The sequence below is a fragment of the Lepus europaeus genome, chromosome 18, assembly GCF_033115175.1.
Source record: "Lepus europaeus isolate LE1 chromosome 18, mLepTim1.pri, whole genome shotgun sequence".
Classification (NCBI taxonomy): domain Eukaryota; kingdom Metazoa; phylum Chordata; class Mammalia; order Lagomorpha; family Leporidae; genus Lepus; species Lepus europaeus.
Genome location: NC_084844.1, coordinates 12,380,766 through 12,398,944, shown reverse-complemented (window position 1 = coordinate 12,398,944; position 18,179 = coordinate 12,380,766). Strand labels below are relative to the sequence as shown.

General features: G+C 40.4%; 1 protein-coding gene across 6 annotated transcripts in view; it reads left to right on the top strand.

The window, feature by feature from the left end:
* Positions 1–18,179, top strand: part of CEP112 (centrosomal protein 112) — a 516,630-nt gene that overhangs the window by 70,992 nt on the left and 427,459 nt on the right. For all 6 annotated transcript variants that reach the window (XM_062174820.1, XM_062174816.1, XM_062174818.1 and 3 more), the window contains 2 exons: positions 10,296–10,343; positions 11,033–11,110. In XM_062174820.1, the coding sequence (XP_062030804.1) occupies positions 10,296–10,343; positions 11,033–11,110 (126 nt within the window). The remainder of the gene's footprint in view (positions 1–10,295; positions 10,344–11,032; positions 11,111–18,179) is intronic.

Genomic DNA, 18,179 nt, shown 5'->3' with positions numbered 1-18,179 from the left:
CAGAGGCTTAACCATCTGTGCTACAGTGCTGGCCCCTTGAGTTATTCTTTTGGGAAGACTACAGATTTTTTTGGAGATGTGAATAATTGCTGTGGTTGAGGTTTTATTTTAAAAATGGTATGCCAGTTTCTAAAACTAAAAATAAAAAAGTATAGCTAAAGAATAGAGGCAAAGTGAAAGAAAGGGCAACCTTATTGTCTTCACATAGTTGTGGAATATTTATAAAAATTATCTAATTAGGATATGAAGAAATTCTCATTAAATGACTTCATTTTAATAAAAACAGAAATTAATATCAATATCAAAAGGATTCTTCCCTTTAAATGTTTTCACCTGACAATTAAAAAGAAAATAGAAAAATACTTCTGAATGAATGGTTTGTGTAAAAGCAGAAATTAAAACTGAATGCAGGGGTGGGCATTGTATAGTAGGTTGAGCTACCGCTTGCGATGCCCTCATCCCATATTGGAGTGCCAGGTGAGTCCCAGCGACTCTGCCTCTGATCCAGGTCTCTGCTAATAAGCCTGTGAAGCTGCAGTTGATGACTCAAGTACTTGAGTTCTGCCACCCACATGGGTGACCCAGAAGGAGTTTCTGGTTCCTGACTTTGGCCAGGCCCAGCCCTGGTTGCTGTGGGCATTTGGAGACTAAACAGTGACTGGAAGGTCTCTCTCTGTTTCTCTTTCTCTTTCTCCCCCTGTCATTCTGCTTCTCAAGTAGATAAATCTTTAAAAACAAACAAACAAACAAACAAAAAAAACCAAAAAAACCTGAATGCCAACTTTAATGAATAGTAGTGAACTTTGATTAAAAATTCTGTGATATGAGCAAAGTGATGCTGAAGACCAATGATCCTTCATTTAACTTAGTGAAAAAAAAAAAAAAAAAAAAAAACTGGAGGCTGATGCTGTGGCATAGTAGGCTAAGCCTCTCTCTGCCTGCGACACCAGCATCCCATTTGGGTGCTGGTTTGGTTTCTGGCTGCTCCTCTTCTGATCCAGCTTTCTGCTGTGGCCTGGGAAGGCAGCAGAAGATGGTCCAAAGTGCTTGGGCCTCTGCATCTGCGTGGGAGACCTTGGAGAAGCTCTAGACTCCTGGCTTCGGATCTGCTCAGCTCCGGCTGTTCTGACCATTTTGAAGGCTAACCAGTGGATAAATGAACTTTCTCTTTGTCTCTCACTCTCTCTAACTCTACCTCTCAAATAAATAAATCTTAAAATAAACTAAGTCAAAACAAAAAAGAAACAATTAAAATTATCCCCAGATGAAATAGAAGGTAGATCTGTGGAAAGAACACTAAAATGGAAAACTTTATGTTGCTCTCAGGGTGATCTAGTTGAAGAGAGATCATAACAATAGATATGGAGGCCCAACAATTATGGGCACATTTTACTGTATATAAATGAATTGGTATGTAAGGAACATTACAGATTTCAAGGGGAAAGCAGTAATAACTTTTTTTAAAAAAATTACTCCTCCTTCCCTTATCTTAAATCTGAGTCTGATCTTTCTTGCCCTGCTGTTCTTGCTGTAGGGAGTGAAGGGATTCTGGCTGACTGCTCAGTGTGGCCTCTTAGTCCCGGGAGCCCCTGTCACGCTGCTGTAGCAAACCCAACAGTGGGTCCAGTTTAGCTGAGCTGTCCCAGTAGATGAGCTGCCAAGTTGCTGACTCCCAGAATGAGGAGCTAAATAAAATGGTTGTCGTTTGACTCCGTGAAGTTTGGGGTACAACAACTGATAGAGTGGGTGCTGCCCAATAGTTTTCTAAAGTGGCCGTGCCAGTGGACAGCCTCATCTGCAGTATGTGCTGGTTCACATTGCCGTACTTCCTCTCTGGTACTTGTCAGGTAATTATTGTAATTAAAATTTTTTAGCCATCAGAGAGTATGATTTTAATATGCGTTTTCCTGGTGAGTAGTAAAGTTAGGTGACTTGTACTATGTTTATTGCCACTTTGGATTAGTGTCTCTGGGTAAAATGTCCACTTACAACTTTGTCAGTTTTTCCGCTGAGTTGTTTGCATTTTTCGTATTGATACCTAAGAGCTGTTTAACCTTTCTGAATAACAGCCCTTTTGAAATATGATATTGTGTATATTATCTTCCCCTTTGTTGCCTTTTGTTCATTCTCTATTGGTGTCTTTAATGAACAGGAATTTTAAACTTTAATGCAGTCCATTTTTTATCACTTTTTCTCTATAGTTAGTTCAGTTTTATCTGAGAAATCTTGGCTGTCCTAAGGTTGTGAAGATACTCTCCCAAGTTTTCTCCTAGAAGCTTTGTTTACTTTTCTGACTTAGATCCTCAGGCCATCCAAAGGTGGTTTTGGTATGCATTGTAAGACAGGGACTTAGGATTTATTTTAATCCTTTATAAAAGTGTACCCAGGTGCCACTGCCATGGACTTTGAAAAGGCACCTTTTCCTGTTGCACTGCAATGTTATTTTCCATATAAGTCAGGTGGCAGCACGTGTGCTTCTGTCCTGTTCCTTTGGTTCATTTGCTTCTCCTTGGGCCAGTGGATTGTTTTTATTTCTGTATTTTATTTATGCTCATTAAATATTTGTTAAATTTTGTTGGTAAACTAATGAATGTAACTTCTCTTGTATTTCTGTGGAAGTACATATTCTAAACATTGACTTAAAAACGTGGTTTTGGGAGTGGGAAATTAGTGATTAAGATGCCTTTGTTCCCATAGAAGGACATGGGTTCCATTCGTGGCTCCGGCTCTTGATTCCAACTTCCTTCCAGTGAGACTCTGGGAGGTAGCAGGTGATGGCTCAAGAACTGGGTTCTTGCCACGCATGAGGCAGACCTAGATTGGCTTCCAGCTTTGGCCCTGGCACACCCCTGGCTGTTGTGTGCATTTAGGGGGAAACCAGTGGGTGGCAGATCTCTTTTCCTGCCTTTCAAAAAAAAAATCACACTATAATTTTGAGCCATAATAACTTGGCATTGAAGACTGAATTTATTTTATGCTGTGGAAAGTGTTTTGGCAGTTCTTCTTACTGATACTCTGATTTTAAAATGTTTATTTTAGTTGTGTTGCTGGTAATGTATTTTTTGAAAATATTCATTCCTTGAAGACAGTTAATGCATCAGGTAAAGTGCTTTTTAATTTTTAAAAAGGATAGAAATCATCTCATTTATCAACAATAGTCTGTGTAGGCATGGCCATTTGAAGTGGCAGTGAAGGCACTGCCTGGGAGGCCTGCATCCCATATGTGAGTGCCTGTTCCAAGTCCTGGCTCTGCTTCCTGTCAGGTTTCCTGCTAATGTACATACCTGGAGGCAGCAGATGATGGCTCAAGTACCTGGGTCCTTACTGTCCACTTGGGAGACCCAGGTTAGTTACAGGCTCTTAGCTTTGGCCTGGACCAGCCCTGGCTCCTGTGGGCTTTTGGGGAGTGAGCCAGTAGATGGAAGAGCTTTCTCTGTCTCTGTTTATCTGTGTGTGTGTGTCTCTGCCTTTCAAGTAAGATGAAAATAAATTAAAAAAAAAATTAAAAATAAATGGAGTGCTTGGGACCATTCCTTTACCTACTGAATCAAAGCACTGGGGATAGGGCCAAAATTTTGCATAAACACTCAAAATTAGCCTACTAGGAGGGTATTTCTTTATGTCAGTTTGATTTAATCCTCAATAATTTGGGGGAAAAAATCTGTTAGAAAATCCTTTGTAATGAAATAAATGAACCTGCCAACAACCTAAACACAATTAAATGTTAGGAGCCAGTTCTTATTAGAGGATATTCAGATACCTGTGTTCATGTCTTATTTGCTTTTTAGTGTTGTGAGTCTAGTTGTTTCTTAAGAAATGTGCAGACATGTGATGTAATCATGCTATTGGAACTTAATTATTTTTGGTTTTGTATTCTATATAACATTTTCTTGACTTCAGTATTTCACATAAATCCTTTTTATATTGCAGTCTGGAAATTCTTTGTTGTGGTATTCTTTCTTGAGGTATTATGAGAGAACCAGAAGTTTTCTGAAAGAGCATGAAACAAATAAATGTTAGGACTGTGTACAGATTGCTTCAAGTCTGTTGCTTGTGCATTACAAAGTGGGAACATTGAACTTCAAAGCACATCTGGCTGCTGTTACAAAATCAGAAAATAGATTGCTTATTTTCCCCGGCTAAACTCAAGAACATGCTTTACTATGAATAATTCCCAAAATGTTTTAAAAGTGGTTGTGAGACAAAGTCAATGTATTATAAATGAATAATAACAGCAGAATATTGGTACTTTTTTACAGTGTTCAGTGTTGCTTTTAAAAATTAGAATATGGGGCCGGTGCTGAGGTGCAGCCGGGTAAGCTGTAGCCTGCAACACTGACATCCCATGTGGGTGCTGGTTCCAGTCCTGACTGCTCCAATTCTCATTCAGTTTCCTGCTAATGTGCCAGGGAAAGCACTCACATGGAAGACCTGGAAGAAGCTCCTAACTCTTGGCTTTGTCCTGGCCTAGCTCCAGTCATCGCAGCCATTTGGGGAGTGAACTAATGGTTAAAAGATCTCTCTATCTATCTCTCCTTCTCTGTCTGTAACTCTGTCTTTCAAATAAATAAATAAATCTTTAAAAAAATTAGAATAGATATTTTCTATTTTTTGGGGTCAACTTGAAAAGGAAACTTTTGTTTTTTATGTAGGTCTTTTTTATTTTTTTTGACAGGCAGAGTGGACAGTGAGAGAGAGAGAGACAGAGAGAAAGATCTTCCTTTTGCCGTTGGTTCACCCTCCAATGGCCGCCACGGCCAGCACACTGCGGCCAGCGCACCGCGCTGATCCAATGGCAAGAGCCAGGTGCTTCTCCTGGTCTCCCATGGGGTGCAGGACCCAAGCACTTGGGCCATCCTCCACTGCACTCCCTGGCCACAGCAGAGAGCTGGCCTGGAAGAGGGGCAACCGGGATAGAATCCAGCGCCCCAACCGGGACTAGAACCCGGTGTGCCGGCGCCACAAGGTGGAGGATTAGCCTAGTGAGTCGCAGCGCTGGCCAATATGTAGGTCTTTAGCTTCTTTATTTAATGGCTTTTAGAGATGTACTGGACAAAATAGTAGTTACTTCTGCATAAATGAAATGCTACATTGTAATTAACTAAAGTAATGTTTTATACCCTGCTTATAAATATAGAGCTGTGTAAAAATGCTACAGATGATTTTCTTGGCTTTTGCTTTTCAATTCTAAACGTAATCAGAGCTTCATCATCTTTCCAAATTCCTGTTTGATTCTGCTTCATGAATTAGGGTTTTATGTATGCACAGATTTATGTGTGTCTTTGAAGAACTTACTTTCTATGCTGGTTTTCTGTCTTCCCAAACAGGAAATTTTATATCTATATATAGATATAGATATAGATATATGCACACACACATATATGTATATATATTTACATTAACACAATAAATATTTATTGAGTTTATTCTGCTGTCTGCTGGACATTTGTTTCTTCTGTTTTTCAAAGAGCCGTCTATATAGTACTGCATTATTTGCTAAAGAATGTGCCTGTTTCTCTGGTAGAGTATTTAAATAGAATATCTTTATTTAATGAATGTTTCCCAAAGTAAATTCACTAATTCATTAGCCTATCAGAGAGGTGGTTTACATCTTGAATGTTTTTATTGTCAAATTTTAATGTTATCAATCTTAATTATAAAATGTCTCATGGAATTACCTTATTTTTATTATATTTCTAAGAAGATTGAGTGTATTTTTGTGTTTATTAGTCAGTCATAATTCACCATTAATGAAATGTGCTCAAGCGTTTTCTCCATTTGTTTTCTAGTGTATTGTTTGTCTTTTTTTATTGATATTTCTAAAGGCTTTCTTCATACATTTGGGGGATTAATTATTTCTGTAAGCATGTCTCAATTTATGACTTCTATTTTCATTTAAAAAAATTTATTTATTTATTTGAAAGTCAGAGTTATAGAGAGAGAGGGGAGACAGAGACCTTCCATCCACTGGTTCACTCTCTAGATGGCCCCAGTAGCTGGGGCTAGGCCCCAGAGCCAGAAGCTGCTTCTTGGTCTCCTACATGGGTGGCAGGGTCCCAAGCATTTGGACCATCTTCTGCTTTCCCCAGGCCATTTGTCCCCGATGTAGAATGGTTCTATTTGTTATTTTTGCTTTAAGATGCTAGGAAAGCGGTAAGTGTTCACTAGATACAATACTTTGAACGTTGGTTTGTCTTGAGCTGGTGATATATACTAAGACCTTCTTTTGTGTTGTCAGATGGAAGCAGTGAGCTGCAGGCAGTTAGCAGTCATGCAGCTAAACAGCTGGTTCCTCACAGTGTCCTATGTCTCTGAGCTATGATGTTTGGTGGCATTTTTGCAGTTTTTAACTTCATGTATGTTCAGTTTATATTGGATTTATCAGGATGTCATTCCATTATAAATTCAGGAACAGCTATATACTGGAATTTTTTTTTGTTTGTTTTGTTTTTGGTGTTTTCTAGCTGGTTCCATTAGTTTATTTTCCTGTTTGTAGTTTAATTATGTCTTTGTAAATTGTCTGATCTTAATTTTTTTTCTGCAGTTGTGTCTTGGCTTTTCTTGCCCCTTTACTTATTAATATACATTTTATAATGAACTTAAGTTTTTCCAAAATCTTGTGGGATTTTGGTTTGAATCATATTTAGCCAATCAAGTGAAGGCGAATTGACTTTTTTTTTTTTTTACAATATTGAGACCATCAGAAAATGTGGTTTTACGATTTATTTCAATCTTTAGTATCTTTCAGTAAAGCTTAATTGTTCCATAGAAGGCTTTTGCGTATTTTCTTAGACATATTCTTTAGCAATTATATTTTGTTCTATTATTATAAATGATATCTTTGTAAAGTCTCTTCTGCTAAATGAGTTTGTTCTTACAAAAATAGTTGATGTTTTAAAAAGATCATTCACCTTTTCATATTTATTTTCATTGTATTTGTAAGGCAGAAAGAGGGGTCAGTGCAGTAGGTTAATCCTCTGCCTGCGATGCTGGCATGCTATATGGCCACCAGTTGGTGTCCCAGCTGCTGCTATTCCAATCCAGCTCTCTGCTATGGCCTGGGCAAAAGTGGAAGATAGCCCAAGTGTTTGGCCCCTGCACCCACATGGGAGACTGGGAAGAAGCACTTGACTCCTGGCTTCAGATGGGCGCAGCTCCAGCCATTGTGGCCATTTGGGGAATGAACCAACGGAAAGAAGACCTTTCTCTCTGTCTCTCCCTCTCACTGCCTGTAACTCTACCTCTCAAATAAATAAATAAAATTTTTTTAAAGAAAGGCAGAGAGGGAGAGGAAGAAAACAGAGCTCTTCCATCAGGTGGTTCACTCCTCAAATGACAACAGCTGGGGCTTGGCCAGGACAAAGCCAGGAGCCCACAAATCCATCCGTGCATCTCATGTGAGTGGTAGGACCCACGTGCGTGAAGCATCATCTGCTGCCTGCCGGGGTGCACGTGAGCAGGAAGCTGGTTTGGAAATGGAGGAGGCAGAACTTGAAACAGCACTCCAGGATGGGCTGTGGGCATCTTAATTATTGTGCTGAACACCTACCAACAGTCGATTTTATATATTGATTTTGCACCTGGAAAGTTTGATAAACTCTTATTAGTTCAAATAATAATTTATTTGTGTGTCCTAGGCCACCTCCTTCCTCCTCTTTTTCTTTTTATTTATTTATTTCTTTTTTTCTTAATGCAGTTAAGGATTCTAATACAATGTTGAATAGGAGTGTATTCATTGTAAGAATCTGTGTATGTTCCTAATCATAAACGGAATCATTTTCATTTTTCAAAAGTGATTATACTTGCTATAGTTCTTGTAGACTGTTTTCTAAAAAGATTTATTTATTTAAAAGAGTTACAGAGAGAGAGAGAGATCTTCCATCTGGTGGTTTACTCCCCAAAAGGCCACAATGGCCGGGGCTGGGCCAGGTAAAAGCCAGGAGCCAGGAGCCAGGAGCTTCTTCTGGATCTCCCTTGTTGGTAGCAGGGGCCCAGGCACTTGGGTCAACTTCTGCTGCTTTCTCAGGTGCATTAGTAGGGAGCTGGATCAGAAGTGAGCCGTTGGTACTCAAACTGGCGCTGGTATGGATGCTGGGGTTGCAGGCAGCAGCTTGCTATAGATTATCTTTGACAAGGTATTTATTTGTTTATTTAAAAAATGCTAAATTTATTTGAGAGACACAGAGAAAGAGGAGAGAGAGAAAGATAGAGAAGCATACTCCTGTGCACTGATTCACTTTCCAAATGCTTACAGTGGTTGGGGGTGAAGCCAGGAGCCAGAGATACAGTCTTTCATGTGTACGGCAGGAGCCCAAGTACTTGAGCGATCACTGCTGCCTCTCAAGGTGTTTATTGGTGGGAAGTTGGAGTCAAGAGCTGGAACTGGAAATCAAATCCAGGTACTCTGACATGGGACATAGGCATCTTTTTAAGGATTTACTTGAGAGGCAGATTTACACAGAGAGAGAAAAGGAGAGACAGATAAGAGAGGTCTTCCATCAATTGGTTTACTCCCCAAATGGTCACAATGACCAGAGCTGCGCTGATCCTAAGCCAGGAGCCAGGAGCTTTTTTCAGTCTCCCACGTGGGTACAGGGGGGCCCAAGCATTTGGGCCATCTTCCAAGGCCATTAGCAGAGAGCTGGATTGGAGGAGGAGCAGCCAGGACACAAACTTTTGCCCATATATGCAATGCTGGCACTGCAGGTAGATGCTTAGCTTACTACACCACAGCACTGGTCCCATGGAGCCTGGGCATCTTAATTATTAGTCTAAACTCTTGCTCTATGGGCAAGGTGTTTTGAAAAAAATCATAAATGGTTGTAGAATTTTCTGAATAACCCTTTCATCTTTTGAGTGAATCAAATTGTTTTCTATTTTGATCTGCTAATGTTATAAACTTCCCATGTTTTTATTTTAAAATTTTATTATGTTTTTGTTAGTTTTAATATTCAGTTATTTGAGAGGTTTGAAATATCAGTCCTTGGGTCGTAGTTACTGTGATTATTTAAAAGGGTTTATCAGTTGGTCCTGAGGGTATCCTCCAGGGAGGAACCACAGTCCTTGGTTGAAGTCATAATGTTCTTGTATGCTGCGGGTGAGGCGTGTAGTAAATTGTGAGTTTATGGTCTGAAGAAGTTAGACTTCCCTAGTAATGATTTTAAATTATCTTTCTATTTGTGGATGAAATAGTGGGGCCACCAATGAATGTGGCAAATTTATCATGTATGTTAGTTCAATAAATATTGGAAGGTTGCTATGTGTTAGATATTGTGTTAGTTACCAGGAATACAAAATTGAAGACATCATCCTTGTACCCAGGCAGTTCAAGGACTGGTGTGGAGACGTACTAATAAAGTATAACATAAGGGCTCTGGTGAGTGGATACAGGATGTTTAGGAGCTGGTAAGATGGAGTTTGTTCCTTTTTTTTCTTTTTCTGTTCCTTAATTCCTTCGTAGTGATTGTTTTGTTTTGTTGACACTGTAGTAGATACGGGGATAGAATGGTGAACAAGGCAGTCATGGTCTCTGTTTTCAGAATCCACATCCTTGGAACAGATGGATGCTGGATCGAAAAAGGAGCCAGGCATCCAGAATACTACTGGAGTAGCAGGAGCTAAGTTTTCTGGGGGAGATGATTCCTGGGTTGTGTGTTTCGAGTAAGAGGTTGGGAGAATGATTTCACAGTTTGTGAAGACTCAGAGATGGATGACAGTGTAGTGCTTTCAATGTAAAACAAGTTGTGTGGTGTCCTTTGGGGAATAGATGAACCTAGGAAGACAGATGGAGAGGGGGCCTCAAAGTAATTTTGTATTCTTGTTGCTGTTATGGAGGGATGTTTAACCTTTTCATACACCAAATATGGGAGTGTGTGAGTACACTGATAGTAGGCACATGTCTGTGTGAGCAAAGGAATGTACAGAAGCAGAGATGCCCGAGAAGACTTACCACGTCCTACACTTGATCTTAGCCAAAAGGCCGAGAAGCAGTGACCTTCCATGTTCTGACAGCGTGACCCATTTGAGATCCTGGGAGTATGTAAGGTCAGGGGAAGAGTAGTGAAAGACTGGGTGAGAGGATCAGGAAGGTGCATTTATCCATGCAAAGGAGTTTATGTTTTATATTTTATATTTCATTTATTAAAGGGCTATTAAAATGTTACACATTTAAAAATTAAACTAAATATTAAGACTTATAGAAAGTATTTTCATATAACAGTTTAATTCTATGTTTTATCAAATAATAATTGAAACTCCAAAATTCATAAGTTCTTATTTTATCTTAAAATTTTCAGATAGAAAATCCTCGGTACCTGAGACAGAAGCCTATCCCTGTTTCTCTGGTAGGTGAGAATTCCATTGGACTTTTTCTAGTAGCAGGTATCGTTCAATAAAATAATCATTATTTACAGAAAATACTTCAATTCCATGTTATGAAGCATAATAATTTTTAAAAATGCCATCTTTGAAGTGAATAAGTCACTCTGCCCCTACCCCCACCCCCTGCAATATTAGGATTGTTTTTGTGGGTTTCAGGCATTTTAGAAGTTCATTTTTGGGAAGGGGCAGCATTGTGGCACAGCAGGTTGAGCTGCTGTAATGCCAGCATCAAATATGGGTTCTGGTTCATGTCCTGGCTGTTCCACTTCCAATCTGGCTCCCGTATGCGCACTGGTTTCTGTCCTGGATGCTCCACTTCCAGCCCAGCTCCCTGCTGGTGCTCCTGGGAAAGCAGGGGAAGATGGCTCAAGTACTTGGCCCCTGCTACCCATGTGGGAGACTATAAGAAGTTCCTGGCTCCTGGGTTAGACCTGGCTCAATCCTAGCAATTGGCAGTCATTTTGGGTAGTGAACCAGCAGGTAGAAGACCTCTCTTTCTCTTTCTCTTTCTCCCTCCTTTCTTCCCTCCCTCCTTTTTTCTGTAACTCTGCTTTTCAAGTAAGTAAATGAATCGTTAAAAAAAAAGTTCATTTTTGGACTAAGGATAAACTAGGCCTAAAAATGTATTAAATAGCTCTTATTCATTTACCAGATGACCCCCAAATTCAGCCTGAGAAAATCCAGCAGTCTTCATGAAGATCCTTTTCTCTCTCGAATGCACGAGAAAGAGGTGAGATTGGGATATTTCTGATGTACCTAATTGTTAAGACAGCTTTCATATTTCTGATGTACCTAATTGTTAAGACAGCTTTCATATTTCGTGTGTTGAATTTTTAGGTCCTAGGTAGCATAGGGATGCATGGTTAGAAGAGGTTGTCTTTGGTATAAATGTGAAATTATTATTCAAGGTAGGCATGGTTTGTCCATGTTTTCGTCCAGCTGCTATCTTGTGTGCCTCAGCTCCCTCCTACTGGACAGACTGTGCGCAGGGGCTCTATCCTGTCAAATCCCGATTCATCAGCAGTTTAGGAGAAATGCAAGTTTTTAGAAATAGTACCTTTGGAGTCACAGAATCCCTGAACCCTCCTTTTATCTCAGTTTACTTGTAATGTAACTAGTCTCACTATTCCTTCTGTTTATTATCAGTAGTATTTCTCCTGATTAACTTAATGTGCTAAATTAAGCCCTGGTACAACTGATAGATGACATACTATCTTCTTTGGTCATTTTTTGGGAAGGACTGAGAACATTTGAGATTTACTCTTAGCAATATTGAAATGTACAGTATTAAATTAGTAGCTTTATTCAACACATTGGACAATAAATCTGAAACAAATGAACTGATTCTCCCTTCTGAGGCTTTGTGTCTTGTGATGATCATCTTTCACCCCATCCATGTTGTTCCAAATAGCAAACTTCTTTTCCTTTCATTAAGACAAAATAGTATTCCGTTGTGTGTTTGTACCACATCTTCTTTGTCAGTGCATCTGTTGACAGACAAACAGGTTGATTCCATAAACTGGGTACAATGACCATGGGAGTGCAGACATCTATCCAGCATGTTGACGTCAGATCTTTTGAGTATGTACCTAGAAGTGGGGTTGTTGGGTCATATGGTCATTCTCTTTTTAGCTATTTGGGGACCTTAGTCCAGTTTTCCCTCAAGTCTGTGTCAGTTTATCTTCCCATAAATGATGGACAAGGGTTCTCTTTCTTCTATGTACTTGCCAATGGTTCTTTTTTTTTTAGACACCTGTTTTATTTTTTTAAAGATATATTTATTTACTTGAGAGGCATAGTTACAGACAGAGAGGGAGATGGAAAGAGAGGTCCTTCCTCCACTGGTTCATTCTCCAAATGCCCACGATGGCCGTAGCTGTGCCAATCCTAAACCAGGAGCCAGGAGCTTCTTCCAGTCTCCCACGTGGGTGCAGGGGCCAAGCACTTGGTCCATCTTATACTGTTTTCCCAGGTCATTAACAGGGAGCTGGATTGGAAGTGGAGCAGCTGGGACTCAAACTGGCCCCTGTGTGGGATTCTGGTGCCACAGGCAGATGCTTAACCAACTACGCCACAGCGCCAGCCCCTTGCCAGTGTTCCTTATCTTCATTTTATGACAGCCATTCTGACAGGTGTGAGGTGATATCTCATTGTAGTTTTAATTTATGTCTCCCTTATGATTAGTATTTTTAGGCAATTTTTGTGTGCATGTTAGTCATTTGTATGTCTTCTTTTGAGGAATATTTAGATCTTTTACCTATTTGTTAATCTGATTATTTGATTTCTTCCTTTAGAGTTGTTCAAGTTCCATATGTTATGGGTACCAGTACTTGTCAGATACATGGTTGTTGAATATTTTCTTCTGTTCCATGTGATATTTACTTTCTGTTAATGTTTCCTTGGCTGTGCAGAAGCTTTTTAGTTTGACATAAGCCCATTTGTGTATTTGGCTTGTTGTATGCAATTTGTGGTCAAATCTATGAACTCTGGCCCAGATCAATGTCATAGTGATTTTTCCCTATGTTCTTTTCCGGCAGTTTTAGCTCATACACTTCAGTTGATATTTGTGTATGGTACAAAATAATGGTCTAATTTCATTCTTTTCCTATGAATATTCAGTTTCCCTAACACCATTTATTAAAAAGATTGTCCTTTCTTCATTGTGTGTTATTGGTACCTTTGCCAGAAATCAATTGACCATAAATGTGTGCATTTGTTTCTGAGCTGTTTGTTCTGTTCTGTTGGTATATGGGCCTGTTTTTATGCTTCTGTGATGCTGTTTTAATTATTGTAACTTTGTAATATATTTTAAAGTCAAATAATGTGCTATCTCCAGTTTTGTTCTTTTTGGTCAAGACTGATTTAGCTATTCAGGGTCTTTTGTGGTTCCATATGAATTTTAAAGTTTTTTTTCCCTCTATTTCTATAAAAATTCTCTTTGGAATTTTGCTAAGGGTTGCATTGAACCTGCCCATTGCTTTGGGTAGCATAGACTTATTTTTTAAAGAGATTTATTTACTTTTTTGAAAGGCAGGGGGAGGAAGACAGGGAGGGAGGGAGAGAGGGAGAGAAGGAGAGAGGGAGAGAGGGAGAGAGAGAGAGAGAGAGCGAGTGAGCTTCCACCTGCTGGTTCATTCCCCAAATGGCCACAGTGGCCAAGATCATGCCAGGTCACAGCCAGGATATTGGAACTGCAACTGGGTGTCCCACATGGATGGCAGGGGCCCAAGTACTTGGGCCATCTTTGGGTCTTCCGAGTGGCACTGGCAGGGAGCTAGATTGGCAGTGGGTTTTGAATAGGTGCTTCAGTATGGGATGCCAGCATTGCAGGCAGCGTCTAACCTGCCACACTACAATGTGGGCCCAAGCATGAACATTGTAGCAATATTAATTATTTCAATCCATGCATATAAGATACCTTTCCATTTATTTGTATTTTCTCCATTTTATTTCATGAATGTTTTATAGTTTTCAAGTTTTTTATCTCCTTTGCGAAATGTACTACTGAATATTTTATTCTTTTTTTATAGACATTGTAAATGGGATTGTTGTCTTGATTTCTGTTTTGATATTTCATTGTTGGTATATAGGAAAGCTGCTGAGTTTTCTAATCTTGTTGATTTTGTATCCAGCAACTTTTCTAAATTTTTTGTTCTAATAGAGTTTTGAAGGAGCTTTATGGATTTTGTAAACAAGATCATGCCACCTGCAAATAGGGACAATTTAACTTCTTTTCCAATTTGAATCCTTTTTCTTTCTCTTGCCTAGTTGTTTAGGCTAAGATTGCCAGTAATGTTGAGGAGAAGTGATAAGAGTAGATATACGTCTTCTTTTTTCTTTCTTTCTTTTTAAAATATTTATTTATTTATTTGAAAGAGTTACACAGAGGGAGGAGAGGCAGAGAGAGAGAGAGAGAGGGAGAGAGAGAGAGAGGGAGAGAGAGGGAGAGAAAGGGAGAGAGAGAGAGAGAGAGAGAGAGACAGAGAGATCTTCCATCTGCTGGTTCACTCTGCAATTGGCCGCAATGGCTGGAGCTGTGCCAATCTGAAGCCAGGAGCTAGGAGCTTCTTTCAGGTCTCCCACGCAGATGCAGGGGCCCAAGGACCTGGGCCATCTTCTACTGCTTTCCCAGGCCATAGCAGAGAGCTAGATCAGAAGTGGAGTAGCCGGGACTCGAACATACACCCATATGGGATGCCAGCACTTCAGGCCAGGGCGTTAACCCACTGTACCACAGCGCCAGCCCTGTGAGTGGATATACTTCTTCCTGATTTTAGAGATCATTCAACTTTTCACCACTGAGTATGATGTTTAACTTTTAAAAATACTTTTTTTTTCATCTTTTGAGCTGATTATATAGTTTTTACCTATCATTCTTTTAAGGATGTTTATCATATTTTTAGATATAAATAGTATGCATTTTTTTTTTCATGTAGTACCCTTCTCTGGTTTTGGTGTCAAGGTAATTCTGGCTTCATAAAATAAGTTTGGGTATATTCCTTCTTTGATTTTGTGGAAATTTAGGCTGGATTTGCATTAATTCTTCTTGGAATATCTGCTAGAATTCAGCAGAGATGTTATCAGATCCTGAACTTTTGTTGAGAAGGTTTTTTTGTTGTTGTTGTTTTGGTTTTTAATGATTCAATCTCCTAGTTGTTGGTTTGTCCAGATTTTCTCTCCATGATTCAGTCTTGATAGGTTACAGGCATTTAGTAATTTTTTGACTTCCTCTAGGCTATCCAATTATGTTGCTGTATAATTATTCACACAAGTCTGTTGCTATTCTTTGTATTTCTGTGGTAGTAGTTTCAAGGTCTGTTATTTCATTTCTGATTTTATTTATTTGAGTCTTCTTTCATTTTTTCTCATCTACCTAAAGCTTCATCAGTTTTTTTTTATAAAGATTTATTTTGTTTATTTGAAAGGCAGAGTGATACACACACACACACACACAGGATATCTGTGCCTTTGAAGATTTAGAAACTTCTTACAGCCTTTGCAGACTGGCTTCATCTGAGAAAGACGTTCACCAGACAGTGCATCCAGAAATTCTGAGCAGGTGGGCTGTCGTGGTCCTTTGGCAGGATTGCTGCTGGAATCCTTGCACAGGCTGCTCTGCTGCTTGGGTCAGCAGATGGGTGAGCCTGACACTTTTTTCTATAAATTTGGTTCTGGAACCTGGGGCCATCGAAGTGGACTTGCTGCTTGAGAATGGGCATTCAAGCTTGGGTCCATAGGGCCAGCTTGAAGCCTGGGTCCACAGAGGTTCACCTGGTACGTGGGTAGGGTTTGAGCCTGACTCTGTGGGGCCCAGGCAGATACTGGAATGAGCCTGGGGCCTTGGTCATTGGGGACCAAGCTGGGGACCAGGCTACACAGGGACGGGCATGGATCTTGGTTCACTGGTGAGGCCTGGGCCCTGGGTCTGCTGCAGCGTGGGACCACAAGGGCTGTCCTGCATTATGGAGCCCCTTAAGCCTATGTGGTTTGACCTGGCTCTGAGTCCTGGGTGGGCCTAGAACCTATTATCTGTAGGGGCTAGCCTGGAGGCTGAGTCTAAGGGGTGCTAATTATTAGGGATTTGGGGACCAGCCTGGTGCTTGAGTGGGCCCGATGTCTGGGGATAGTGGTACAGTCCTGGTGCTGGGGACAGTTCATAGCCTAGGGGTGACTGGGCCAGACATGGCAATGAAGTGGGTCTAGATACTGAGTCTGCTGGGCACATGGGTACCCGGGACTACAGGATCTGGCCTAGTGTTGGGATGAGTCTAAAAGTTTGGTCCATGTTGCTGGCCTAGAGTTTGGGGCTACAGATAGACTGGATTGGAACCAGGGTGTGTGGGGGCTGCCATGATATGTGTTTGAAGCTTACGAAGCACAACACTGGGACCAGCCTGGGTCCTGGGGACTCTGAAGGCAGTGTGGCCGTGGGGTGGGCCAGGGGACCAAGACCACTGGGCAAGCCTGGAACTTGAGGCTATGGTACTGGGGCTGCTGGTATTAGGATCTGAGGCAAAGTCTGCTGCTTACTTTCCTCATCTTTCCCCAAGCAGAGAGTGTGTCTCCATGCTGTCCTGCCCAGGGCTAGGGTTCGAGTGGCTTGTGTGATGTAATCTCTCTTTCTTGGCCTCTTTAAAGTCTTGTTTCTGTGCTACATGCAGGTGCTATAACCTCTCACCTGGTTTCCTTAGCTGTGGAGAAGGTATTTTCATGCGTGGGATGGGTGTTCAAATTGATTTTTCTGCTGAGGAGATGAGCTCGGGAAAGTCATATTCTACCATCTGGCTAACACCAGTCTCAGGGATTCTTGTGTAATCCTGGTTTTTAAAAACCTTTGAAATAAAAACAATTTATATTTTTAAGAGTCTGTTTGGAAGATAGTACTTCTTATATTGAGACACACTTTCTTTTGAGCTCTTGTTTTGAATTTCATTTTTAAAAATTGTAATTGTTTTAAACATCATTTTGAGATGTTTTCAACCATTTTTCCTTTTAATTTTATTTTATATTAATTCTTGCTATTGAGGCTGGTTACCATAGAATAATTAAAATAATTGAAAAGATGTGGTGGCTTTAAAACTGTTTTATGGCCTTTCATGAAGTAATGATGATGACAAATAGGGTCAAGAGTAAGCATACCAATGCTACCCACATATGCTTTGAAAGAAACATTTAAAGCTATCATGTATTGCATCAGAGATTCTTTTTAAAATGTGTGTAGCTTTATTTTGTTTCGCACAGACTTATGTTTTTGTTTTTCTTTTTGGCATACTGTAAAAACATTTGTGACATCATCGATAAGTTTGCTTATAAACATCAATTTATTCCATATATTAAAATATGTTGGGGCTAGGGCCGGCGCTGCGGCTCACTAGGCTAATCCTCCACCTTGCGGCGCCGGCACACCGGGTTCTAGTCCCGGTCGGGGCGCCGGATTCTGTCCCGGTTGCCCCTCTTCCAGGCCAGCTCTCTGCTGTGGCCTGGGAGTGCAGTGGAGGATGGCCCAATTGCTTGGGTCCTGCACCCCATGGGAGACCAGGAGAAGCCCCTGGCTCCTGCCATCGGATCAGCGCGGTGCGCCGGTCGCAGCGCGCCAGCCGCGGCAGCCATTGGAGGGTGAACCAACGGCAAAGGAAGACCTTTCTCTCTGTCTCTCTCTCACTGTCCACTCTGCCTGTCAAAATATATATATATATATATAGATATATATTGGGGCTAGCGCTGTGGTATAGCAGGTAAAGCTGCCGCCTGCATTGCCAGTATCCCTTGTGGGTGCCAGTTTGAGTCCTGGCTGCTCCACTTCTGAACCAGCTCTCTGCTATGGCCTGGGAAAGCAGTAGAAGATGGCCAAAGTCCTTGGGGCCCTGTACCCATGTGGGAGACCTGAAAGAAGCTCCTAGCTCCTGGCTTCAGATTGGCCCAGCTCCAGCCATTTGGGGAGTGATCCAGCAGATGGAAGATTTCTCTCTCTCTCTCTGCCTTTGCCTCTGTAACTCTGCCTTTCAAATAAATAGATAAATCTCAAATATATATATATATATGTATATATATATATTATACATTTTCTAATATAACCTTCTGTGTAGCTACATGGTCATTTTTATACTTATTTTGAAGAAGTTTTTAATCATAGTTTTTCTCCATCATAAAATATTTAAAAATATGACCATTTTTACCCAATGTGAGAACTAGCTTAGTTGTTTCTGCCTTTCAAAGTAGAATTTTTGATCATAAAATAATTTATGTGCATTTTAATTGAAGAAATTTTGGAAATTCTCAGATAAAGGAGAAATAAAATC